Here is a 26,296-nt window from a genome sequence, read left to right on the forward strand (position 1 = left end):
TAACTTGCATTACTTATGGTCTTGACTGGTAAATTAGTTAATCTGCTTTGGCTCCTGGCAGGTCATGCTTCAGCTACCTGCCAGAGCTGTCTAGATTCTCGAATGAAAGACACACACACACACACACACACAGAGAGAGAGAGAGAGAGAGAGAGAGAGAGAGAGAGAGAGAGAGAGAGAGAGAGAGAGAGAGCGCATTATTTTTAATATGTCTAACTTGCTCAGTGGCTAGACACTTTCAAACCTCCCCGAGGTTGGGGCTAGCACATTCTCTCTTCTAACATTCCTGAATCGACTTGCTAAATGAGTGTTTCATCTCTGCTACCCAAGACCCAATTGAGAGAGCAAGCCTTGGACCACTTTCCCCCTTACATGCTGGTTCCTTTCTTTCCTGTAGCTCTTAGTCTGATCCCTCTGCTTCCCCGTCATGGCAGTTCTCCTCTCCTTACCCTCTCTCTCTCCCTTCTTTCTCAGTCTCCGGCTTGCACACAATCTTCTAATCTAAATGTCCCGCCTCCATCGCTCTGTCCAGCCATTGGTTATTATCAGTGCATGACTTTGGGAGCCAAAATAAGACAGAACATTAGAACTGATTCTCAACAATTATCCAGTTGATAAAACGGTATTTCAGCTGAAGTGATTTGAGAAATTAGATAAATGGTCAAAGATTTTCAAAGGAAAAAGTAGAACCCAGATAGAAGTGGCGAAAGCCAGCTGCTGCCCTAGGATGGAGTGGATCAGTGCTGGGGCCAGAACGCTTAGGGATGCAGCCTGTTGCAGCTTGGACCTAGGGGAGGGGTTCTAATAGTTGCAGCCTCGGAGCGGCTAGGCAAGTTGTAAGACGTGGCTCAGTGGCTACAGTGCTTGCTGCTATGCCAGAAGACAGCCCCAGAGGATATGACATCTTCAGGCATCCACAGAAGTGGCAAATACAGACATATAGATGAATTATATAAAAATAAATCTTAAAAAATTTAAAGTAAAAAATGTAAAGTCAACCAACAGTAAAGTAAAAAGAGGCATGGAGAAAACAAAAATGCTAGTTGCTATGTTTATAGAAAATTTATCTTCTAACAAAGAAAAAAAGCCAATTATAGCTATTATTTCAGTGTATCTGACTTCCTTTGCCCAGGTCTGTATACTTTGATCCCTTTATGTGAGCATCATACAAGTGTCCCCTCCCCATTTGTACATTTCTTGCTTTGAAGGTAATCTGAAGTTACTTTAGAAGTATCTGCATTTATAAGGCTCTGTGGTATACTCTGTTCTTATTCTATCGTTTTGTTTACTTAATTTGTTCTGCACATTTCTCTTAGCATATATTTCACTTAGTACATAATTCACTTCACATACCGTGTAGTTTTTGCTTTTGTGTTCCACTTAGTTTTTCCCCCCAGCTTTATACAGAAGGTATACAGCTTTATACAGCTTTATACAGAAGGTATACTGTACCAGTGAGTTTGGGCTACACCGCTCTGTGCTCTTGTTGGGTTGCATGCTTCCAGCCACACACCCAGGAACTCTTTGGATTCAGGGATGGAACACACACACACACACACACACACACACACACACCCCTCAGTTAATTTTAAAATATCTTGGCTACGTTAAAGGCTGGGTACTCCTAAACCTTCCCCTAGACCTTCCCCTGCGTTTTTCAGCACTTTTGTCTTTTTTGATAGATAATACTTGCTGAGGGGTCTGTTTAAATCCAACATAAATTCAACTTGACTCAAGCACCAGGTTAATGTAGGTGACAAAATTTATTGCAATCAAGCCACTACTGATTGAGTAGCCTGAAAGGATGTTGTAGGGCATATTTAAAGGAAGAAAGCGTAAAGCAGAAGTGCGGCGGGCTGTACCATTGCTCAATCATATTTTGACATAAAGGCTTAGCAAGGGAGTTTTCACCAATTGGAGGAGGTTCTTGGGTCTGTGAACATGAACTTGGTTTGACCCCACCAGCAACATGGAGCAGTTGTCCTGGAGATGTCTGGACGCTTTCAGCTGCTTCCTTTTAATGGAGGCTGTTCAGCTATCGGGAAGTCCCCAGCTCCCCTAGGGTCTGGGACCTGAATTTTGTTTTTCCCTATGATTAAATGGAGTCTGACAATGAAGTGGTAGTACTTGGAGTCAGTCTTGTGCTTGTTCCCAGCACACTGACACACGGGGTGGTGATGTCATCTCTCTGGCTGTGATTCTCTAATGATAAATGATCTGTCACCCACCCACCCTCTTGTTATCTTTGGGAAAAGCTTGTATGTAGGCATTTTGCCCATTTTTAAATTGAGTGTGCTGTTTTTGCTGTTGAGTTTTGAGTTATTTATGCATTTGGATATTTGCCACTTACTACATGATGATTTTCAAATAACTTCTCCCATTCCATGGGCTGCTTTCAGTTTGGTGAATGCTGCTTTTGTTGTGAAGAACTTTTTTGTTTGTTTTGAGATAGGTTTTGAGGCTGTTCTCAAACGACCCACCTCTGGGCCCCACCCCGGCTGTGAAGGATCTCATTAAGTCGGATGTAGCTCTCCTTACATACAAAGGTCATTGAGAGATTTGTCTTGCGTTTTCTCCTAGTTTTATGTGCAGATCTCCACAGTTATGGCTTTGGGAGTCCATTTGGAGCTGACTTACCTTCTGTATGAGATCAGCCACAGTTCTACTGCCCTGCTCTTGGTGCCTCGGTTTTCCTAATCCCAATGTGTACACACGGAGATTTTTGTCAAGAGCAGTTTAATATGTTTTTATGTTGTCTTTTTATTTCATTCCTGACTTAAAGCCTTGTTCATATTAACTTATTTTTAAATTGATAATTTTATGATTATATCACAGAAAATCCCTGAAAAAAGAAAGTTGCAAAAGTCTAGTGTGACGTTTAAGTTCTAGGAAAATATGTTTGAAATCAAGGCAAACTGCAGTGTAGTTGTTGGCGACAGAATATCTTCTGAGAAATGATTCATGCTTGCTTTCCCTGCTGCACCAGCTTCATGGAAGTGCACTTACCCAGTCTAAGGTCGCATGACCTCGTTGGGCAATGCAGTCTTTTGAGACAGCTGGTGTCACTTATGTGGTTGCTAGCTGATGCAGTTCAGCAGCAGATCCCATACACAGGGGTACCAGTTGACTTAAGTAACAAGTCACTGAGTTTTCTCTATCCAAGGGTAATGGGGGAAAGAAAACCACTGGCATTATTGTGGGAATCAGACTTCACTAGAGGGAATTTGTTAATGGAGCAATATTTATAAGAACTGTAACTGAGTGTGTTCCAGTTAATTGCTGTGTTTCTAAATACTGTCAAATTTGTATTTTTCTTAGCAGTTGGTAGCAAGACCATCCAGTGTGAACTATATGGTAGCACCTGTGACAGGTAACGATGCTGGAATTCGGAGAGCAGAAATTAAGCAAGGGATCCGTGAAGTTATTTTGTGTAAGGATCAAGATGGAAAAATTGGGCTCAGACTTAAGTCAATAGATAATGTAAGTATATTTTTGAATTTATCTAAATAGATCACAGAATATTAGTGTCAAATCATTAAAATGAAAATAGTTTGGCTAGCTGTAATAACCCATCTACAGTGGGGAATAATAGTGTGAATCCAGAGTTTTCACTTGGAGACACCGGCTAGACGAAGCCATGCTGGAACTTGCAGGCAGACACCAAGCTTTTCTCTTGATCCTCCTTACTGCAAGGATGCCATTTGCTTATAGAACCATGTGGAAGAGTGTGTGTGATCAGACTCGGGCCCTCACATGAGCCAGCATGTGGGAAAGTAAAGGGAAATGGACCAGTGAGAATTGGGGGTACACTTTTAAACTAAGTGATAATCATTTATGAGATGGTTCTGCAAGTTATCTCTGTCCATAAACTTTGAACTTAAATTATGAACAGGTCTTAGTGATTGAGTCTGTGAATCCCTCCCTTGTCACACTAAAGACATGAAACCAGTTCCTCAGACAACATCCTAAAAGGTTAACGACGTGCTGGGTCTTTACCTCAATTTATCATTTTCTTTTCTCTTCTTTTCTTTTTCTTCCTCCTCCTCCTCTTTCTCCTCCTCCTCCTCTTTCTCCTCCTCTTCTCCCTCCTCCTTCTCCTCTTCCTCCTCCACCATTATCTTACTGGATTCTCTTTCAGTCTAATAAATGTTCCTTAGCTCAGTGATTCCAGCTTTCCACATAGAAAATAAGTATTACATTATTTAACTGAATGAGGCTGACGAAGGCAGGAAAAGCCAACACTGCCTTTCCACTCAAAAAGCTGAGGGCATGATTGTGTGTTGAAGACACATTATAAAGTCCTGACCTCACTGACGCTCGAGTGCAGTGTATTTCAGCAGAGATGCCTTGGAGTCTGTTAGCACCATTCTAGTTTACCTGCTTGGCAGAAGTCAGTGGGATGCTGCCTGTTCATAGTGCTTCATGTCTGGTCCACCATAGACTGTAGGAAAGGTTTCCCTAGCCTTCCTCTTTTCTATTTGTGCTTGGTTCAAAACCTGATTGAATTTACATAAATGTGAATATCCTGTGAGTTTATTGTTAGAGGTACTTCTTGTTTGTTTGTTTGTTTGTTTAGCCCCAATTTCATCGGTTAAGAGGTGAATAAAGTTGTCTTTGACTTAAAAAATTATGGAATTGTTACCCCAAAGTATCACTTAATTGTTTTTATAATTTATTTGTTTCTGTTGAGTGTTGGCTTGCGTATATATCTGTGTAGCACATGCATGCCTGATATCCTTAGAGGTCAGAAAATGATGCCAAATCCCCAGGAACCGGAGTTAACCCATAGCACTGATGAACGATAAATTATTTTCTTGTTCTCTAGGGTATATTTGTTCAACTCGTCCAGGCTAATTCCCCAGCCTCCTTGGTTGGACTGAGATTTGGGGACCAGGTGCTCCAGATCAACGGTGAAAACTGTGCGGGCTGGAGCTCTGATAAGGCACACAAGGTGCTCAAGCAGGCGTTTGGAGAGAAGATCACCATGACGATCCGTGACAGGTAAGCTGCTACCACCAGTGACACTTCAGTTTCCTGCCTTTCAGGGCTCTGTAAATACAGTTTCTACTTCTCAATTATTTGGGAGGGGGGCGGGGTTGCTGGAAATAAATAAATTTTTCTTTATTACAACATGATATAAGATTTTCCTATTTGTTTACTTTTTTATTGTTTAGTTTTGACATTTTAAAATAGTTACACCATTTTGAAACTTCCCTTTCCTGGTAAAAATCTGAGTGTGTGCCCATCCACATTCTCCTTCAAATTCATGGCATCTTTTTTCACTGGCAATCACCATATGCTTATATTTATCATACTGTTACATGAGTTAAAAGTTTTATATTTTACTAATTGTTTATTATATACCTATCTAAAATAATAATTTATGAAATATGCAATATTTATTTATAATTATAACCATTTGAGTCCACATAATGTTTCTTTTTTGTATCTTATATTTGTTTTTAATTGTATTTTTTTAATTGTATTTTTTTGATTTTTCAAATAACCTTTTTGTTTTAATTTTAATTTTACTTGTAATTCATTTTTTTACACTCCATATTCCATTCCCCTCCCCTCCCACCCTCCAACTGCTCCACATCCCACACCTCTTCCACCACACCCTGTCTCCACTTGGAGGCCCCCACCCTGTACCCCATCCGACCTCTAAACTCCCTGGGGCCTCCAGTCTCTTGAGGGTTAGGTGCATCATCTCTGAATGAACACAGACCTGGAAGTCTTCTACTGTATGTGTGTTGGGGACCTCATATCAGCTTGTATATGCTGTCTGTTTGGTGGTCCAGTGTTTGAAAGACCTTGGGGGTCCAAATTATTTAAGACTGCTGGTCCTCCTACAGGATCACCCTTCTCCTCAGCTTCTTTCAGCCTCCCTCATTCAACCACAGGCGTCAGCTGCTTCTGCCCATTGGTTGGGTGCATCTGCTTTTCATTTGTTAAAGGAAAATGTTGATTTATTACAGTCTTGCATTTATGTGTTTTTCTATGTAGAGTCTTTTCATAGAATTCTAGTTTTGGACATACATTTTACCACTCTCTATGTGGCTGTGTCCTCTAAGCAAGGGTTTTCCTGTCTGTCTCTCTGGAAAGGTTGTATATGCTAGAGAAGTAAGTGATGTAGTAAGACAGCTGTGGGGTCAACTCTGCAGCATGCTGCTTAAGCATCCAGTGCCAGGGCCCCTGTCAGAGGACTGAATGTCACAGAGTTCCTAAGGAATCAGTTTTGAAACCAAATCTGGTCTCTTAGGTGGTTGTGCAATTAAGTGAAAGCACGGCAGGGGGCTGCTTTTACCTTGGATACTGTGCACAAAAGTGACAAAAGTGATGTGCCTATTTCCTCCCAAGCTCCCACAAAGTCTAAGACCAGTATCACACTGTGAGAGTAAACCTGAAGAGGGGGAGTTTCTTGAACTAAAAAATGACATTGATCAAAAAATGTTTATTAAACTCCTAAATATAATGAAGCATGGAAAAGTCTATAATTTTTTTTATTTTAGTGTGTAAAGCAGAATTTCGGGAAAGTTGGACCAGGTCTGGCAAGGCAGCTTTTGTCAAGAGTACGCATTCTTCTTCCAGATGGCCCGAGTTTGGTTCCCACCACAAGTGGGCAGGTCACATCTGCCTGGGGTTTGAGCTCCAGGGCCCCGATATCTGTTCTTTCTTCATAGGCACCGGCACTCACGTGGGCAGGACCCACCTGCGTCATTTATTTAAAAAACAGTAACGTTGCAAGGAAAAAGGCATCACATGTTGAAATTAACCAGATCCAAAGACTATAAGTCTCAGTAGATCTCTATACAGATAGTGTAGCTATTTGGAACAGAAGCTGTCGAGCTTCATGGTGGATTTTATATTTTCACTATAGAATATATTTTTTGAGTTATTCACCACTATAGGCAAATTCATGAGAGAAAATGAAAATGAAATGATTTCATCATCTTTTATAACTCACGTTGACTTCCTGCATTTAGTCCTTGGTCCTTTGCCGTAATATTTACCGTTCCTTGTTCTTTTTCATGTTGTATCACGTGTACCTTTGTGTATATGCATGCACTATTGGCTAGGTTCCGAATAAGAGGAAAGTGCTTGTTTCCTAAGATTTTGTGACTCTGTGTAGTACTATGCATTCTCAGCCCATCCATTTTTTGTGCAAATTTTATGAATGTATTTTTCTTTAGAGCTGAATAGTATGCTAAAATATGTATAATTTTTATTATCCGTACATTGAGGTTAATTCCAATGCAGGACTAAGTGTAGGGGCACACGTATCTCTGTAGCAGGGTGTGGAGTTCTGCGTGTACTGTATGACTAGGGTGAAGTAGTAAGGTATTCTGTTAATTCTAGTTTTTAATGTTCTTTTGAGAAACCTCCACAGTGGCTTTTTTCATTTTTCCCTTGTTTTTTGATAATAGCCATTTTGATGAGTGTGTGTGGGATAGTATCTCAGAGTAGTTTTGTTTTGCATTTTCTTGATGGCTAGTAATATTGAACATCTTTTTGTGGTCTGAGAGGTTTAGACAGTTTCTCTGTGTGGCCCTGGTGTTCTGGAACTCACTCTGTAGACCGTGCTGTCCCTGAACTTAGAGATCTGCCTGCCTCTGCCTCCCAAGGGCAGGGACTAAAGGGTAGATTCAAAGGCATGTGCCAGCCCTCCCATTTTAAAATGGTTACTGGACATTTTAAGTTATTTTGAAAAAAAATTATTAGTTCATTTGGCCATTTGTCGATTGGTAGTTTTATCTCCTTAGTATTTAACTTCTGCGATTATTTATAAGTCTGCCTATTAGCTGCTTGCCTGAAGTGTGGTGAAGGCTGTCCATGCCATGGCCTTTTGCTTTGCTGATTGGTTCCTCTGGTGCACGGAAATACTTTGTTTCCGTGCGGTCCCAGCTGCTGATGCCTGCCTGGGGCTCCTTCCTTTACTACCGCTGCTCTACCGAGAGGGAGGGATTGCTGACCCCAGCTGCTTGATGGTCTTCCTGTGGCTTCCTCTACGTTAGGTTTTGCAATTCTGGTCCCTTTTTATTTTTATTTTTGTACCAAGTTCATCTAATTTCCCTCATCCACAGTAGAAACTCAGTTTTACTAGTGTTATTTTTTGAATTGATGTTTTTTCCCCCTTGTTATATGATTTGACTTCATTGCCAAAAATTCTGTGGCCACAGCATTAGCATCTGTCTGGCTCTCTGCGCTGTTGCAGTGATCCTGTCTTTATGGCCACTGCAGGCTTTGTTCAGGGCTGCAGCAGTGGGTGCCCTGCTGCACGTGTGAAGCCCAGCAGTGCTTGCTCCTCCTTAGCATGGCTTTCGCTGTGTGTGCTCTTTTAAGGTTCCAAAGGAATTGTTGGTTTGTTTTTTCTAACCTGTAAAATCCAATATTAAAATTTTGATAGGTATTGCATTAAATCTATAAGTTAATTTTGTTGTATGTAGTATAGGTATTTTTATAGTAATTCTGCCAATCCAGTTGCATGGACTTTGCGTCATCAACTGTCTTCTGAGATTTCCTTCCCAGCATCTTCTGCATTGGGAGAGGCTGTCACTGTATAGACAGGCCTTTCACATCGTTGACTAGATATATTCTTAAATAATTCAAAAGGTTATTTTGAATGAATTTTTTTGGTAATTTTTTTTCCAAAAGATTTGGGCCAGTAGGAAGGTACAGCTACAGAATTTCATATTGTAAACAGAACAGATGGCCTTAAAATCTTACAGTAACACCATGGCAGGGTTCTAGAAAGTCAGCGAGTGTTAAGTGGCGTGACAGCTGCTGAGGCAGACACTAGAGGCCTGTTCTCTTCAAATTAGAGCAAAGTTTTGCCTGTAATCCCAGCAACCTGGCTTGGGTCCCTGAGCTCCCACGGTAGAGAGAGCTTACTCCTGCAACTTACACTTTATGTATATGTACACGTAATAAATAAATGAAACAAATGAAAAGTCATTAAAAATTTCAAAATTGAGATGTGACAAACACAGTGAAGGTTTGGGTTTTTTTTTGTTTGTTTGTTTGTTTTTTGTTTTTTTGAGATTTTTGAGACAGGGTTTCTCTGAGTGTCCCTGGCTGTCCTGGAACTCACTCTGTAGACCAGGCTGGCCTCGAACTCAGAAATCCACCTGCCTCCAGTGAAGTTTTAAGATGTCAGTGTCCTAAGATCAGAAGTGCTGAAGGGACTCAGTGGTTTAGTGGAAAAGCTGTCTCACTGTTACTGTAAGGTAACTGGACTATAGAGGAAATGTGTATCAGTAGCTCCACAGAGCACTATGCTCTTCTCTCATTCATAACGGGAGGAGGTCTTGGGAGTGAGTCAGTCAAACCATGTGACGGATAAAGGCTACTGAGGGTTCCATATGTGTAGCAGAATCTTCCCCCAATTAATTTAATAGTATACAAGAAGAAGCCTGTGATTGGACAAGGAGAAGGGAGGCAGAGATAAGAGTTTCAGAGACAGGGACAGAAAGAGAAGAGAGAAGGAAGGAAAGGAAGAAGGAAGGAAGATGGAGGAAGAGAAAGCCAGTCCAGATTCGGCGTGGCTTTAAATAGCCACAGGTAGCTATGACTATCTGATAAGGGATGGATAATTACAGGACACTTTGTCTTATCTTGGTGGGCAATTTATATCAATATCAATTGGCTCTGTGTTCATTGTGTGGGCGTTTTGTGGGGTGAGGATTTACTGATATAAATCACAAGCCTCTAGAGTTGATTTTCCTGGGTTCCTGGGATTTGGGACCGCTGACCACAGGGGGTGGATGGCTGGGAATGGGAGTGGAATCTGTGTCAAGAGAACCATGAGATGGACCATCTCTGCTTGGGGCTAGCCATGGAGGCAGTGGGGTCACTGGGCCTGAGAGTAGCCAGTGATAGGCAGATTGGTGCCATTTTTTATTATTTCCTGCAACAAGTGGCAAACCAATGTGTTGGGGAAGAATCCACTAGAAATTTAAGATTATTAGCCTGAGAGCTAGAATTTTTTTCTTTTTTCTTTTCTTTTAGAATTTTTTATTGGATAATTTCTTCATTTACATTTCAAATACTATCCCAAAAGTCCCCTATACCCTCCCCCTGCCCTGTTCCCCAACCCACCCACTCCGCTTCCTGGCCCTATACAGGAAAACTTTATTTTCTAAGTGAGAGAAAGGTGGCGCTAGGATGAGTCACGTGGACTCAAGCACGGGAACCTTGAAGCAGAGAAAGGGGCTCTGAGGTCCCTTGCTGTGGAGAGAGACAAGATGGCTGCTCTGAGTCAGAGAGTTGGACAATGGAAGCTGCCTACATCTTGAGGCAGATATTGATTTAACTGTGAATTTATAATATTGGCATTATTTGCTTTTAGGATAGGATATATACAGATTTTGTCCAAATCATGTGGGGAATTTCACCCGCAGTTCAGAACTAGGATAGGGAAAATTAGTCACTGACTCCAAGTAGAGAGAGCAGTGATAATTACCTGCTATTAACAAGTATTAATTAATAATGTCTGTGGCTCCAGGTAGAGAGCCCAACAGATGGTATAAGAGGTCGGCTGCTTTAGGCAGAGCGCTTAACAAGTAACAACTACCTTCTTCCTATAGGCAGATATTAGTGAAAGTTTGAATTAATTGCTTTAAAGATGGTATAAAGATATATTGCTCTAGTAAGTCTTACAGGAGATTCAAATTCTGTCTAACGTAGGCTCCATGGGAATTTTGGGTTTATTTCCTGGCTTTAGGGACTAGCTGCCTGCTTATAAGCAGGTGTTGATAGAAGTGTGAATCAATTGTTTTAAAGATGGTATAATAAAGTCTGCAGGATAACTAACTCATATTCTCTAATGTGGGCTCCACGGGAATTTTGGGTTATTATCCTACATGGCAAAATAGAAAAAGCCTAAGAATAGGCACATACAGCATTTTAGTTTACTTCATTTGTTGTGGATTGTTTTAATTTCACATGGGTGTGAGTTGGAGCTCTGTGGTTATATTACTCCTCTGGGAGAGAGGTCAATATAAAGGGTTTCTGGTCACTGGCTCAAGGATATGCTGATTTGGGAGAAAGGTCTTGTCTTTGTGGTTTTAGAAAAGTGATTAGTGTCTGTACACCTTCTAGAGTAATATGGAACAGTATAGCTATAATAGTTAGAAACACCACTTTCTGTATCAAAATATCCCATGTGGCAGAGTTTGTAGGTATGTCATGTCTATTGAAACATGAAATTGAAGTTTCAGTCTAACCCTTATGCTTCAGGCCCTTTGAACGGACAGTTACTATGCATAAGGACAGCAGTGGACATGTTGGCTTTATCTTTAAAAGTGGAAAAATCACATCCATAGTAAAAGATAGTTCTGCTGCCAGAAACGGCCTCCTCACTGATCACCACATCTGTGAGATCAACGGACAGAACGTCATTGGCTTGAAGGTAAGGGACTCACATGACCCTGGTTTCGATATCTTTTTTTTTTTTTTTTTTGGGTAGAAAACATCATTTAGGTGGCAGGACTTTTGTGTTGACCCCCCCTGGAATCCCTTGAGCTAGAATTCTATAGAAATATGGGCAGGGAAATATTTAGACATTCTGAATGGATGCGTGTCCAGTTTTTTTCAGTCCAGAAATATAGAAAAGGAATAAGTTTGGCATATCGTAATACTTTGTTTTTAATAGACTTTGATTAAAATTTAGTCCATAAATTCTAGAATACAGTTAACTGTCTATGGGACAAGCCATTCCCAAGTAAGGACTTTTGGTCAGTACCTTCAACTTTGTTACTAGCTTAAGAAAATTTTATCTGTAAGATTAAAATTAAAATTTAGACATACCAGGGACTGGGATGTCAGAGATATCAGCAAGACAACATCAAAATATAGTGTGTTTCTTACCTAAGAGTTTTTGTGTATGAAATAAGGCCTAGTGAAATGTAACTCTATTATGTTTCGTCAGGATGCTCAGATTGCAGATATACTGTCAACAGCTGGGACTGTGGTTACCATCACAATCATGCCTACTTTTATCTTCGAACACATTATTAAACGGTAAGTGAATAGCTCTTCAACTTTATGATCTCCAGCACCTGATATAAATGTGAACAGTGCTTTGAGCTTGCAGGTCTTGTGCATATTAGAAATCTAGTCATGGTGGTTCCTGACGGATTGCTTGCCTGTGAGGTAGTAAGAGTGGCTGTTGCTATTCTTTCCCGTATCCTAGCCAGTAGAGCGGTACCCGGTGCTTGCTATCTATCTATTGGAACTGAGGAGTGTAGAGTCCAGGAGAGCTGATAAAGGCCGGCAAGGGTGATTCATTCCAGAGCCTTTCAGCTCCTATGCTCCTTCATCGCTGTTACCATGCTACCTTGGAAACTTCTTCCAAAGTCCTGATATAGCACATGAAAGTGAGATTTGGAATAGACATAAACATAACCTTTGTAATGCAATTTTTGTCTATATTTTTGGGTTTTGGGTAGAATGCAGCTAGCTACCCTCGGAGTAGGGAAAGGGGTTGATTATTTTACAGTCTTTTGTTCTTTTAAATTACTGGTAGGTTCCTTATGCCCCTTTCTGACTCGTCACAGCCTTGCTGCTTCAATGAAAGAGCCAGTCGTAGTGTAAAGGATGCACACCTTCTCTAACAGCCATCCCTGATGTAAATAGCTATTCTTTCTGGACAGTTTCTGACAACTTGATTATCAGTTCCTTAGATCCGAGATCATTCATCGATGACAATAGGATAGGGCTAAGCTGGAATTGGGGTTGTCTTAAATTACCATGGCCTTCTTGAAACTAGATGTGAGTTACATGATGAGTTGCTCTCTTGTAGGATGGCTCCCAGCATTATGAAAAGCCTGATGGATCACACCATTCCTGAAGTTTAAACCCTTGTACAATGCATCACGGCTGAATGTTTCCAGTTTTCCTCTTCGGCAACTTGTCTATTTCGCACATGAAGCTTTCCCGGAGCCAGGGAGAATATGCTGCATGGAGACCTTTCTCTCTTCTCTCATAGCTGGGAACCCGCTCTATCTGATACTGGCTTCAGATTTTAAGATGGGTGTAGCCTTAGCCTGGTTTTACAGATGTGAGACTCCCAAAAGATTTACTGACTTTCCTAGACTGGGTTCTTTACTGGGAACCTGATGTTTTTATATAAGCCATTGTGATTAGGATGACTGGTATAGGCTTAGCTGTGTCTGAGACCTGGTCAGCTTTCTCCTAGAACAAAGCACAGTGCTAGTCATGTGCTTCAATTCTGTGGCATTCTTGGACTTTAGTACGTCAGCATAGTACATTTAGAATGATTGCCTTTGATAGTTATTTTTTTAAGTTTTCTCTGTGTGAGTGTGTAAAATTCCAATTAATCAACACTGTTTTCATTCCACAAAAGCATTACACAGTTGTGTGTAGGTTGCAAGAGACTGTAATGATTGTCACTAATCTTAACTACCTTCACTTAATATGCTTCAATTGTCGCCTTAACTACAGTAAGCATTTAGAATAAAAGCCAAAATAGAATTATTGCTGCCTTCTGAAACTTGAGATGTTAGCTCTCTATTAAGCTGTTCTGTGCTAGCCCTGAGCAGCTCACTGGTAAAGCAGAGCTGCCTACTTGTATCAAGATTTTCTAGTCACTGCATAAAGGAAACGCCTAAGAGTTGCCGTATTGCTTTCTGAGAAACAAATTGCTATATATTTCATGTAAAAGTTGTTATACTAAATAGAATAAATTTTGGAGTCTCTTTTTCACTCTAGTGGGTAATATCTAATTTGGCATTTGAGTCCTAACATTATGTAACTTTAGCTAGGTTGGGGTCGTTTTAGAATGTTTCCCTAGTCATCTTAATTTGTTCCATTTTCTGACTCTGTCCTATAAACAAAAATGGCAATGACACTTTATGATTTTTTCTTTCTTAGCTTGTGCCTATCCTATTATTTTATGTGATATTATTAAATGTATAAAAATGTGAAATTTCCGTCTGTCTGTGCCTGCATCAGTCCTTACTGTGAGGCTAACACTAGGTTCTTTAAGAAGCTTTAGCGGAGACTGCCTGGAAATACACTTGCTGGGCATCCCTCTTGGCCAGCCTGTGGTTACCTTCACCCTGCGCACTGACATCAGTGAAGGAACCTGGAAAGGCTGCTGCGTCTCCAGTGAATCCCGAGACCATCCACATGTATTAGTGACACTTAAAACTAACTCAAGGTTCTACTACTTTAGTCTGGTGCCTTTTCTCTATAACATGTTTATATCATGCTTCCTTTTCTCTATAACATGCTTCAGAAAATTTGTAATCTTGTAGTTGCTGGTCAGAGACTGAATGTAAGAAAATCATTGCAGTTTCTATATAGGCTACCTTGTTGGAAATTTATAATTCTCAGTTTGATTATCCACCTTGCTTTCTGGACTTGGTTCTGAATATAGGTCCAAAAGAAATGAAATTGTGTTTGTTTCATTAAGTATGGTTTTGTAGAAGGAATAATACTTGTGATTCTTAAGTTATTTAAATAAGATAAGAGTGCTTTCATTACAGAAAAATATTTTTAATGTAGAAAAGATGAACCTTTAGTAGCATAATGAAATATAAACCATTGCTATACACAGTAACAGACTTAATGTTATTAAGAATCTGGGCACGCAGCACTGCCGAAAGGAACCAGTCCATGACCGCACATCAAAGAACCGTGTTACCGTCAGAACCTGGGCAGCTTGAATACAGACTGTCCTCTTGGGGACTGAGCTGGCCAGTGCTGGCCAGTGTTCCTCAGTCCGACTGGGTTTATCCTGAACACCCAGTAGTCTTCAAACTGTTGTCATGGTTGATAGTTCTCTGTCCTTTCCCCTAACACTGCCATGTTATATCTGCTTAATGGATGACAACAAATGGCTCTGAATGAAGTCACCATGATTTAGGAAGTTGAAACCACACATTCTTCATGTGGTAAAACTTCTAAGTACTATCATTGCACATTCACCAGTTTAAAGTCTGGTTTAAAATACATTAAGTAGAATTGTACTTGATGGAGAGGAAAAGGCACTTAATACTGCAATTTCCAGAACATAATTTGTCTGTCTTCCCCTCCGGTGATAATACTGCTACACTGTTCGTTCATCCACATGCATGTCACAGCACCTGAAAGACATCTCTGTTAGCAGGTCAACCAAATGCAGATGTGCTGCCTGCCATAGGAGGTAATCAGCATACCCGCGCTCCTATTATACACTATGTAAAGGTTTGTTGTTGTTTTGTCAATTCAGGGTTTTATTTTTTTTCCTTTTTTTTAATTAGGTATTTTCTTCATTTACATTTCCAATGCTATCCCAAAAGTCCCCCATACCCTCCTCCCCACCCCCCTACCCACTCTCCCACTTCTTGGCCCTGGCGTTCGCCTGTACTGGGGCATATAAAGTTTTCAAGACCAATGGGCCTCTCTTTCCACTGATGGCCGACTAGGCCATCTTCTGCTACATACGCAGCTAGAGTCAAGAGCTCCGGGGTACTGGTTAGTTCATAATGTTCCACCTATAGGGTTGCAGACCCCTTTAGCTCCTCGGGTTCTTTCTCTAGCTCCTCCATTGGGGGCCCTATGTTCCATCCAATAGCTGACTGTGAGCATCCACTTCTGTGTTTGCCAAGCCCAAGAATAGCCTCACAAGAGAAAAACTTGCTTCTACAAAGAACTTACAAGGAGTGAACTATCTCACTATGAATCTAAAAACAAAATGATTGATGGAAACATACTCCTTGGCGAACGGTAAAAGACACATAGAGAAATGTATGGAAAGGGAATTGGGCAGCCTGTAGCCAGCCATGTGATTTTATGTCTTTTTCATTGAAAGGTTCACATAAAAATTGTAGCTGTTAAGAAACCAACTAAAGGGAGTAGGGGAGTGGGGGGGAGGGTATGGGGGACTTTTGGGATAGCATTGGAAATGTAAATGAAGAAAATACCTAATAAAAAAAAAGGAAAAAAAAAAAGAAACCTACTAAACTGAGGGGGAGAACATAGCTACATAATTTTAAGATACAGGTTTAAGAAGAAATAGAGCATATGAAAATTATATGTGTAAGAGTGAGAGAGTTAAGGTAGGCAGTTAAGTCTCACCTCTGCAGGGTGAGGGGAGCATGCAGTGTAAGCACAGCACACTGGATCTCCAGCAGTGTGCAAGGGAGAAGGGAAAGGCAGCCGACGAGCTTCACACGATGCTGTGCATATTGTGTAGCTCTATGCACACAGTGCTTTCAGTAAGATCCATATGGGACTCACTGCCAAACTGCCACTCAAGCCTGGGATGTAGGAGTTGCAGCCTGACACTAGTAGGTAGGAGACCTTAGTTTCCATGGTACTTTACTTTTGCATTGTCTTGGTGACTGCATTATTTTAAAAAGTCTGTTACTCAGCTTTGCCATAGTTTGCAATTTTCTATGTGAAAGTAAAGACTTTTTTCAGAGGCCAAAACAAATATTAACCTTAAAGAAACCAAAGGACATAACCACTGGCCAATCAGAATGTGCAAGGGAAATGTTAACACAGAGAACACATGGGGTGGTGGCTGCCTAAGAGAGTCCTCCCTGTTAGAAATGAGGGCCTGTGTCAAAAGTCAGCAGATGAAGATAGCTGGACTCCACTCACCAGTGTGGCCCTGAATCCGCTCACTGACTTTTGCTCCAAGGAGGTCCCAAACAAGCAGCTCACCAGACCGACTTCCAGATAAGACAGAATTTCCATCCCAGACAAAGCACCTGCAAGAGCATGATCAGGAGACAGTCTGTCATAAAAAGTATGTGACCCTGGCCAAGTGTGACCAAACGATCACAAATATATTGTAAATGTTATCATCACCACTTGGCAACTGTACCTCTGCGGCTCCTCTGAGGCCATGGAGGAGATGAGCATGCCCGTCTGCACATCAATCACATTGAGACATCCATCTACGCCCGTGCTGAGGATGTGGCGACTATCTGCCAGAAAGACACACATGGAGCTGCTTCAGAAAGTGCCTTTATTTCTGAATCTACACCCTGTTTCATTTTCCTTGAGCTTGTATTCTTGAAATGGTTTGTTTTGTTTTCAGTTTCTTAGCCCCTATAATGAGATGACCCTTGAAAAGGATAACACGTACCTGGGCTAAAAGCAGCATCACATACTGTCCCTGAATGGCATGAAGTCTGGTGTAATAAAGTGGCTGTAGTGAGGTCCCAAATATTCACCATGCCTTCTTTGGTGCCAGAAACTAACAGTGTGCTCACAGCATTTAAATTGATAGTATTGACCTAAGGAGAAATAGTGATAAATAATTGAGTCGGATTACTCATTAACTATGTATCCCAGGCTCATTAAAATGTCCACCCACAAAGATAAAAATTAAACTACTATGCAATGTGCTGGTACAGCTAATGTGATTGTATAACAGTAGCATTTTATCAAATGGATATTTGTTTTAAAATGAAGTAAAGGTCTAAGGATGCTAGAAAAAAAATACAAGTATATGAAATAATTCAGGGAGTTTTAGTGCTGTTCTCAAATGGCCTAAAATAATCTAAAAAAAGAATTAAGTCTGTGGGAATGTAGAGATGGCTCAGTGGTTAATAACATGCACTGCTCCTAGTAAGAGGGAGCTTCTGAGCACCCAAATCAAGCGGTTCACGACGCCTAGAGCTCGAATCACCAGCAGATCTAATGCCCTATTGTCCTCCAGGCATGCTTGCACTCAGGTGCGCTCGCGCTCTCTCTCTCTCTCTCTCTCTCTCTCTCTCTCTCTCTCTCTCTCTCTCTCTCTCTCTCTTACACACACACACACACACACACACACACACACACAAAATCTTTAAAAAGTTAACTTCTTCCCTCCAACCTGCTGTCTGCAAATTCATCATCCTAATTATAGACTTGAAGCAATAACTTACAGCGATGACTTGAAGCGATGAGCTCACCTGTGGCCCCTCTTCCTGGCCTACATCTAGAGCTGTGGTTTGGAAGCACTCTTTTCTTGGTCCAATTAAACAGCTGCTCCAGCTTTACTTGGTCTAGCTCAGGTGATACATCTCCTGCATTGGCCCAGTCTAAGGAAGGCCAGGCGAACACACCAGACACACCCAAGAAGTCCACATGCTGAGGTCAAATCAAACAAACAACGAAAGACCACAGCACTATGTCTTCTCACTCACTAACCCATACAAGTGCTCTCTACTCAGACCTCCCTAGATGAACCCCAGGGTACAATTTAAAAGAACAATCAAATTTTTACCTAATAATTCATTTAGGAATTTAATGAAGACATAAATACTTCACTTAAGTCTAACATGAGAATAACAAACACCTGAGAAATATCCAAGAACTTCAATAAAGAGAATTTAAGATTTCAAAACTGAATTTAATAAAGAGATGGAAATACAAGCCAAGATGAATTGGAAAATTAACCCAGTGAGAAACTTCAGGGGGAAATCGTCCAAGCAGAAGACAGAATATCAGGACTTGGAGATAGAGGATGTATATTAAATAAGCAAAGAAAACGAAACTTTCTAACATACACGAAAGGATTTTACAGGAAATATGGGACATCATCAAAAGAACAAATCTTCATATTATAGGCATATTGAAGAAAGAATCCCAAGAGAGTAGCACAGACCAGATCATGGAAGGAAACTTCCTGAAACTAAGGAAAGACATTACATACAAGAAGCACAGAGAACCTCAGCTAAGCAGGACCCAAAGAGAAACACCTCCCAGTGCATCACAATGAAGACACTGAACGTACTGAACAGAGAAATCTGCAAAGGAAAAAACAGGTCACATGCGAAGGAAAACAAATCACAACAATTCCTAATTTTGCAATGGAAACTCTGAAAGCCTGAAGAGCTCCGAACAATGCAGTACACATTCGGAAAGACCAACTGCCAACTTTTTATGGTATCCAGCAAAAGTGTCTGCCATAATTGCAGGATAAAGAAAATCTTTCCATGGTCTAAACATCCTGAAGAACAAAAATGCCCTAGTTAAAGAACAAAACCAAACCACTAAACAATGCTAGAAGCAAAACTCTGACTGGAGGAGAGGAGGGACACGAAGTACAGCATTTCTTTTCTAGGAAGAAAAGAAATGAAGCCTAATTAAAAACAAAACAAAACAAAACAAGAAGCAACTAAACACAAACCAGAAAAAATCAAACTGACTGCAGTCTACACATACCTTTCAATAATAACTTTAAATATTAGTGGATTAAAAATCAAAATCCATTATATATTGTCTATAGAAAACCTCAGCTTTAAAAATAGGTTCCACACATGGAAAGAATGGAAAAAGTATTCCAAGTAAGTAGGGTAAAGAAGAAAACAGGCTTGCCATTCTAACATAAGAAAAAAATAGATTTCAAATGGAAACTAATCAAAGATACTATGAAGAGTACTTCATTTTAATCAAGACATTAATTAGTCAGAAATATATGACAATATTGACATGTATAAACCAAACTCTGATGTGCGCAATTTAGTTACAAATACACTAATGTAATTAAGGACAGATTAACACAGTCACAATCGCAGTATAATTTTTAATAACCCACCTTCTCCAGTAGATAAGTCATCTGGACAAACAAGAGAAAACAAACAAACAAAAACAAAAAAAACAGAGAAACTTCAGGATGTTATCTTGCCTCACATGGTCCTAAAATATCTATAGAATGTTCTACCAAAAATACCAATTAATATACATTCTCTCAGCAGCACATAAGAGCTTCTCTAAAATATGCTGGCACACAAAGCAAACCTTTGAACTAATCCACTGTATCCTTTGAAACCATTAAGTAATAAAACAAAACAGCAAACAAAACTCTAATAAGTACACAAACTCATGGAGATTTAACAACTCATTATTCCATGATGTATGGGTCAGAAATAAAAGAAAGTATTCTTGAGAATAAGTGAGAATGAAAGCACAGCCTGTGGGGCACACTGAAAGTAGGCCCACGTGGGGAGTTTATATGTAAGTGTCTACATTAAAAAGTCAGAAGGTAGCTGGGCAGTGGTGGTGCATGCCTTCAATCCCGGCACTCTGGAGATAGAGGGAGGTAGATCTCTATGAGTCTGGTCTACTTCTAGGACAGCCAAAGCTACACAGAAAAACTCTGTCTTGAAAAACAAAAGCGAAAAATTCAGAAATCATAGATAAATAACTTAATGCTATTCAAGAATTTAGAAAAACAAGAGGAGACCAAGTGTTTTGTAAGAAATAATAAAAATCAAGACAGAAATTAATGATATAGAAACAAAACAGTACAAAGAATCAATGAGTCTAAGAGCTGGATCTTTGAGAAACTTGGCAAACCCTTGGCCCAATTAACCAAAAGAGATGACTCATATTAAGAGAATCAAGAATATGAAGGAAAAATTACAATAGACAATCAAAATACAGAACATTATGTCAATAATTTAAAAATCCGTCCTCCATTAAGTTGTAAAATCTTAAAAAACAAAAAAGGATGAATTTCTTGACTCATCTAAACTATCAAAGTTAAAGCAAGAGGAGAGCAACAACATAAACAGACATAGAAACAGCAGTAAATTGAAATGGTAATAAAAAGCCATCATTCTGACTGAAAATGTCCAGGCTCAGTGGATTCACAGCAGAACTACCAGATTTACAAAACCACACCAACCCTCTTTTCTTCATAAAAATAAAGGATCTCTCCTAAACGCTTTTCTGTGAAACCAATATTACTCTACTACCCAAATCACATAAAGACACAACAAAAACCAAAACTACATACCAATATCCCTTTTGAACATAAAATAAAGAATCCTCAATAGCATATTGGTAAACTGAATACAAGCACATACCCAAGAGATCAAGTTGGTGTTGGTGTTGGATCCTGGAAATGTAGCTAGTTCAACACACTTAAGTAAATAAACAGAATATGTCATACAAATGGACGAAAACACAAGAAGCACATAATCTCAATGGCCACAGAAAAATCCTTTGTCAAAAATCCACCATGCACTCAGGATACAAGTCCTAGCAGAGTAGGGCTGATGGGAACTGGTGGGGAACTGGCTGGAACACACCTCAACATAATACAGGCGATATATGATCAGCTTGCAGTCAGCATCCTACATGGAGAAAACTTAAGCAATCTCCTCGTCAGGAAGAAGACAGGGCTGTCTATACCGCAGTCCTCTTAAATACAGTGCTAGCAACACTAGCTGAAGCAATAAGCTAAGAGAAGAAAATGCAAGGGAAATAAATAGGAAAGGATGCTAAATGATCCCTATTTGCCCATGGTTTGGTACTGTACATAAAAGATCTCAAATATTCTACCATAAAACTTGGAGAAACAACAGTTTCAGCAAAGTGGCAGCATGCACTATCAAGTTACAAAAATCAGTACCTTTCTACACATCAACAAACACAGAGAAAGAGAGAGAGAGAGAGAGAGGGAGAGAGAGAGAGAGAGAGAGAGAGAGAGAGATAGATAGATAGATAGATCATGGGTATGTGTACTTACAGTAGCATCAAACATAATAAAATATCTTTGAATAAACCTAACCAAGGAGGTAAAAGACTTCTACAATGAAAACTTTAAATCACTGAAGAAAACTTGAGAAAGACATTAGAAAATGTAAAGACATCCCATGTCCATGATCAATTTATGAAAAGGAGCATTTTGCCAAAGCAATTTACATATTCAATTCAATCCCAATCAACATATCCACAACAACATCCTTCAAAGGAAAAAAAAAAAAAAAGAATTAAAAACTAAAATTCAAGAGGAACCAGAAAAGACCCCAGATAGCTAAAAACAATCCTGAGCAAAAAGCAGAATCAAGGAGAGACTATTATTCCAGACTTGTAATAAAACTTGGTACTGGCACAAAAACAGACATGTAGACCAAAGGAATAAAGGAGAAGACACAAATATAAATATATTAGTACTCGTAAGTACTGTCATCTGATTACTTGACAAAAGGCAAGAAATGTTTTCCTATAGAGAGACAGCATCTTCTTTAGTGTTGCTGGCAAAACTAGATGTCTACCCATGAAATTATACTATATCTATCCTGCTGCACAAAAATCAGATTCAAGTAGATCAAAGACCTCAATTTTAAATCTGAAATGCTAAAACTTCTAGAAAACATAGGCAAGTACCCTAGAAGATACAGGTATCAGAATTTTCTGAACATGACTCCATTAGCCAAGGAATTAAGGCCAGCAACTGAAAAGCAGGACTACATAAAATTAAAAAGCTTCCATATAGCTAAGGAAACAGTCAACTTGGAAAATTAATATTCAGATTAATATTTGGATTAATATTCAAAATATAAAAGGAACTAAAAAAACCGAGTCAAGGAAACAAATTACTTAATTGGCTAAGGATCTAAACAGAGAAGGAAGAAATAAAAATGGCTAAAAAGACTTCAAAAAGTATATGTCATCTTTGACAATTTGGGAAATGAAAATTTAAAACGACTTTGAGATTTCATCTCACCACGATCTCAATGGCTGAGACAACAAGGCAACTGGCAAAGGAACCTGCATTCACTGTTGGTGGAATGCAGACTGGTGCAGCTACTCTGAAAATCAGTGTGGAGGATCCTCCAGAAACTGAAAACTCATCAACTAAATGACCAAGCTCTTTGGCATATGCCCAAAAGAGACCCACATCCTGTGCCACACAGTTGCTCAGCCGTGCCCTTAGTGCCCTATTCACAGTAGGTAGGAAATGTAAACAACCTAAATGCCCTTTAGCACATAATGGGATCATAATGAAAACATGGTACGTATGTGATATTATATAATGGAATACTTTCAGCTGTAAAGGAAGATGACTCTGCAGGTAAATCAATGGACCTAGAAAAGATTATATTGTGTGAGGAAACCAAGACCCAGAAAGACAGATGGCACGTGTTCTTTCTCATATGCAGTTCCTATCTCGAAATCTTCAGATGTGAGTCTATAACACAGAAACCAGGGAAATGTAAAGGAACCATAGGTGTGTGGGAAGGATAGCAGGTATAGGTGGAATGCGGAATAGAATATGAAGAAGTTGCTCCAGCTCAGGGAGGTCAATAGGGAAGAAGAGACAAGGGGCAAATACCAAGGTGGTTTGATAAAGGAATAATATTACACTATATTGACATAAAATTATATACAATATTATATACAATACGAAAGCATATGTATACACACACACACACACACACACACACACACACACACACACACACACACACATTAAGCCACCTGGACTGACAGTACTCCCCACAAGAATCATAGACTAACAAATACTTTAGTACCAGGCATGAGAAATTGCCTTTTGAATGGTTACGGTAGTCCAAGTGACTGTTCAAATAATACAGATTATTGATATAGCTCTTGGGTGCCTCTCAGGGGTTGAGGGTGGACTCTTATTCCTGAAGACGCCACACCTCCAAACTGTAGGTAAGACACATAACTCAGATGACTTGAGCTGGATCTGATCTGAAAACTCCTTTCCTGTGGCCTTGCTTCCACAGTTCCAGAAATTACTATACAAGCTGCCAAGGGAGGGAAGCCATTGAATAGTTCTACCCAGTTGCAGCGCCTGGGAACCAAGACAATTCTGGCATGGTAAGATATGAGCGAGCAGAGTAAGTGGCACTCCCATATCAGTGCCAACCAACAGCTATCTCATTAGACTTAAGGCCTTCTTAACAGGGGGAAAGCCCTGCTGGGACAGTCCTAAAGTAGGGGACTAGTGAGGCCATAACTTTAGAAAAGAATCCACTACTACCACTTTGTTGGCAACTTGTTACTACATTCTAAACTTATCCCAATACCCAAAGATAAGTACAATTCCCACCCTCACTAAAGAAGCCTCTCTTTACAGCACATGGAGACCATCACAGAAAATAAACTGTAAGGAACCCAGCCACAATGGATACATTTATATCCCAGCTCCTGAATCTATGGCTCAAGGAACATCAGGGAAGATAGGACAGAGAGTGTAAGAGCCAAGATACCAGGAAGCTGCCTGTGAAATCGTCTCTCTGAGAAATGGCTACATAAACAAGGTTGGAACAGTGGCACTAGCAATGGACATGCTAATGTGGAAAACGGAAATTATACAGGGTCTCATGACTAGACGAAGAACTACAAGCAACTGAGGACTGCTGGGAGAGGGAGAACTAGCCTCTCCTACAGATGAGCCTCGTGTGGTTGGTTGCTCAATGCAGAGCAGTCAGCCTTGAACCCATCTACACTCCACCAACAAAACACACTCAGCAGGATGAATTTATATATTTTTGTACATACACATATACATATGAGTATTAACAATTTTTAAAAAGAGGCTATCAACTTGAAAGGGGGAACTTGATAGGGACTTAAGGGAGGTTAGATGAGAGGGATTAAAGGGAGGAAAGGGGGTAGAAAATGATGTGATTCTGTTTCAATTAAAAACATTTTAAAAAGTTATCTCTGAGTAATAAGTCATACGGAAGTGGCAAACTGCTTGCAGTGGGACTGATCCATGATTGAAGGCTTTATGGAACAAAGAACCTCTCCATTTGAATACCTTCTTGAATTGAATACTAAGTATCTTTACCCTCGTATTTGAAGACTGAAAACTTAGCATCAATTCATGGCTGCTGAACAAAGCAGTACTGTACATTATAGCCCAGGAAACAGCAGAATGACTCCAAAACAAACAAACAAACAAACAACCACCACCGACAACAAACAAACCAGGAACAAGCTTTAGTTTGGCTCTGCTACAAGTCTGTGCACTGTTGGCCATCCTAGACAGCTTGTCACTGTCTTCAGCTTTGGGTATTGTGTCTCCTGAACAGATGGTCCCTTCACATTCTAGGTCAGAAAGCATGAAGATACTATGTCCCACCTTAGAGCTGACATTTTGAAAATTAATTAGGAACAGAAGCTAATTCTCAGGGGAATGTACAAAGGAACAAATTAGAGAGGGAATGGAAGGCAGAATCAAATACCTAGCAGGTCTTCCAAAGAGTTTGCCTATAGTCTCTAATATGAAAAAGGAAGGGGAAAACCACACACAAAGCCAGGTACTTCCTCCCCACCCCGCTCTGGACCTAGAGCTCTGCTGCTGGACTCACGCTGACATCATGTTCAAGCTCAGCCAGTAAGTCAAACTGGTGTCTTTTTGTTCCTGGCATTTCTGCAGGAACACCGGACCACACCTAGGACAAAGCACATTGCAGAAGGGGTTTTTAAACCTTAATACAAAATTCTCAACACATTTGAGAAAACCTCCCATCCAGCCTGCCTGCCAGTGGATGCTGGGCCAGGTCCAGCTTCGCCCGTGGGCCCTTCCCCGCTAGCACACACCCGCCTCTGTCCATGCCCAGCCCCTGAATGTGCTGCTCCGTGCAGCTGAAGCACTGTGTGAATGAAGGGAATGTGAATTCGGAAGTGTGGTGGTGTCTAATAATGTTTCAAGAAGTAACTAACCTGAACCTCCAAGTTACTAAAATTATATACAGGAAACATATCTATAAGGTTGGAGAAAAAATTCTGACAAACTCTGCAAAGAACATAACAGTTTTTGTTTCTTTCTTTTTTCTTGTCCACAGACTCAAACTAGAAACCTAACATAAGGAGCACTGGAGTGGCTTGCATGGGAAGACTTAGACGAGTCTGAAGAAAAGGCCTGTGGTATCCTGGAGCACAGAAACAGTGAATGCTGCACGGATGCTTGCTCCACATCTAAACGCACTGATCTTTCAATGATTCTTCCACTTCACTTGCACTGATAGGATTAACTGATCAACTAGTAGTTCCAGTCATCAAACAAGATTCTCTTCAGATTCTGTTTCTGAACAACATGCCTGTCAACACCGGGCTGAACACACTGCGCATAAATGCATAGTAAAACCCTATTATTATTGAAGACACAACACACTTGTATTGAAGGATATAGGAAATCAAGTTGGAAACGACCTAGAAATTTCTTCTTTGCTGGCTAGCTTTTAGTGTCAGTCACTGGAGGTGAACAGATTTTTTTCCAACAGTGGACCCTGTGTGCTATTAGACTGACCTTTGTACAACAATGGCTTTCCAACTAGATCTGAAGCCTACTCTAGAGGGAGGAATTCATGTCTTGTCCTATTAACCTGGTCAAAAGCCCACAGGTGGGGAAGTCCAGGGTCTTAGGTGAAAGCCTAATATTGCTGTTTTGCTGAAGATCCAAGTTGCCAATCTGCCTTCTAAATATATGTTTAGACCCATTGGTAGGTGCTGCCCTCAACCTGGGTCAGAGAAGATGTTTCCTGACATACAAAAAGGTCCTAACAGTCTGTAGGATAGGCAGGAG

The 26,296-nt window shown here is 40.2% G+C and overlaps 2 protein-coding genes across 11 annotated transcripts in view; one reads left to right on the forward strand and one right to left on the reverse strand.

Moving 5' to 3' along the window:
- Sdcbp (syndecan binding protein) overlaps positions 1-14,415 on the forward strand; it is a 30,443-nt gene extending 16,028 nt beyond the window's left edge. Inside the window, exons 5-9 of one of the 4 annotated variants that reach the window (NM_001098227.1) lie at positions 3,319-3,480; positions 4,826-5,001; positions 11,239-11,410; positions 11,930-12,021; positions 12,803-14,415. In NM_001098227.1, the coding sequence (NP_001091697.1) occupies positions 3,319-3,480; positions 4,826-5,001; positions 11,239-11,410; positions 11,930-12,021; positions 12,803-12,857 (657 nt within the window). In that variant the 3' untranslated portion in view covers positions 12,858-14,415. The remainder of the gene's footprint in view (positions 1-3,318; positions 3,481-4,825; positions 5,002-11,238; positions 11,411-11,929; positions 12,022-12,802) is intronic. The other 3 variants (NM_016807.2, XM_006538084.4, XM_030253672.1) reach the window with 3 other exon arrangements.
- An 84-nt stretch (positions 14,416-14,499) lies between these two features.
- The window catches only part of Nsmaf (neutral sphingomyelinase (N-SMase) activation associated factor), a 58,634-nt gene continuing 46,837 nt past the window's right edge, over positions 14,500-26,296 (reverse strand). For 2 of the 7 annotated variants that reach the window (XM_006537664.3, XM_006537662.4), the window contains 6 exons: positions 25,080-25,163; positions 19,541-19,561; positions 17,102-17,252; positions 16,838-16,940; positions 16,612-16,721; positions 14,500-15,110 (listed from right to left, as the gene is read on the reverse strand). In XM_006537664.3, coding sequence (XP_006537727.1) covers positions 15,016-15,110; positions 16,612-16,721; positions 16,838-16,940; positions 17,102-17,252; positions 19,541-19,561; positions 25,080-25,163 — 564 coding nt within the window. In that variant the 3' untranslated portion in view covers positions 14,500-15,015. Of the gene's footprint in view, positions 15,111-16,611; positions 16,722-16,837; positions 16,941-17,101; positions 17,253-18,331; positions 19,063-19,540; positions 19,562-25,055; positions 25,164-26,296 lie in introns of those variants that run through there. The other 5 variants (XR_390314.4, NM_010945.2, XM_006537663.3 and 2 more) reach the window with 4 other exon arrangements.

The sequence above is a fragment of the Mus musculus genome, chromosome 4 (assembly GCF_000001635.26).
Source record: "Mus musculus strain C57BL/6J chromosome 4, GRCm38.p6 C57BL/6J".
NCBI lineage: Eukaryota > Metazoa > Chordata > Mammalia > Rodentia > Muridae > Mus > Mus musculus.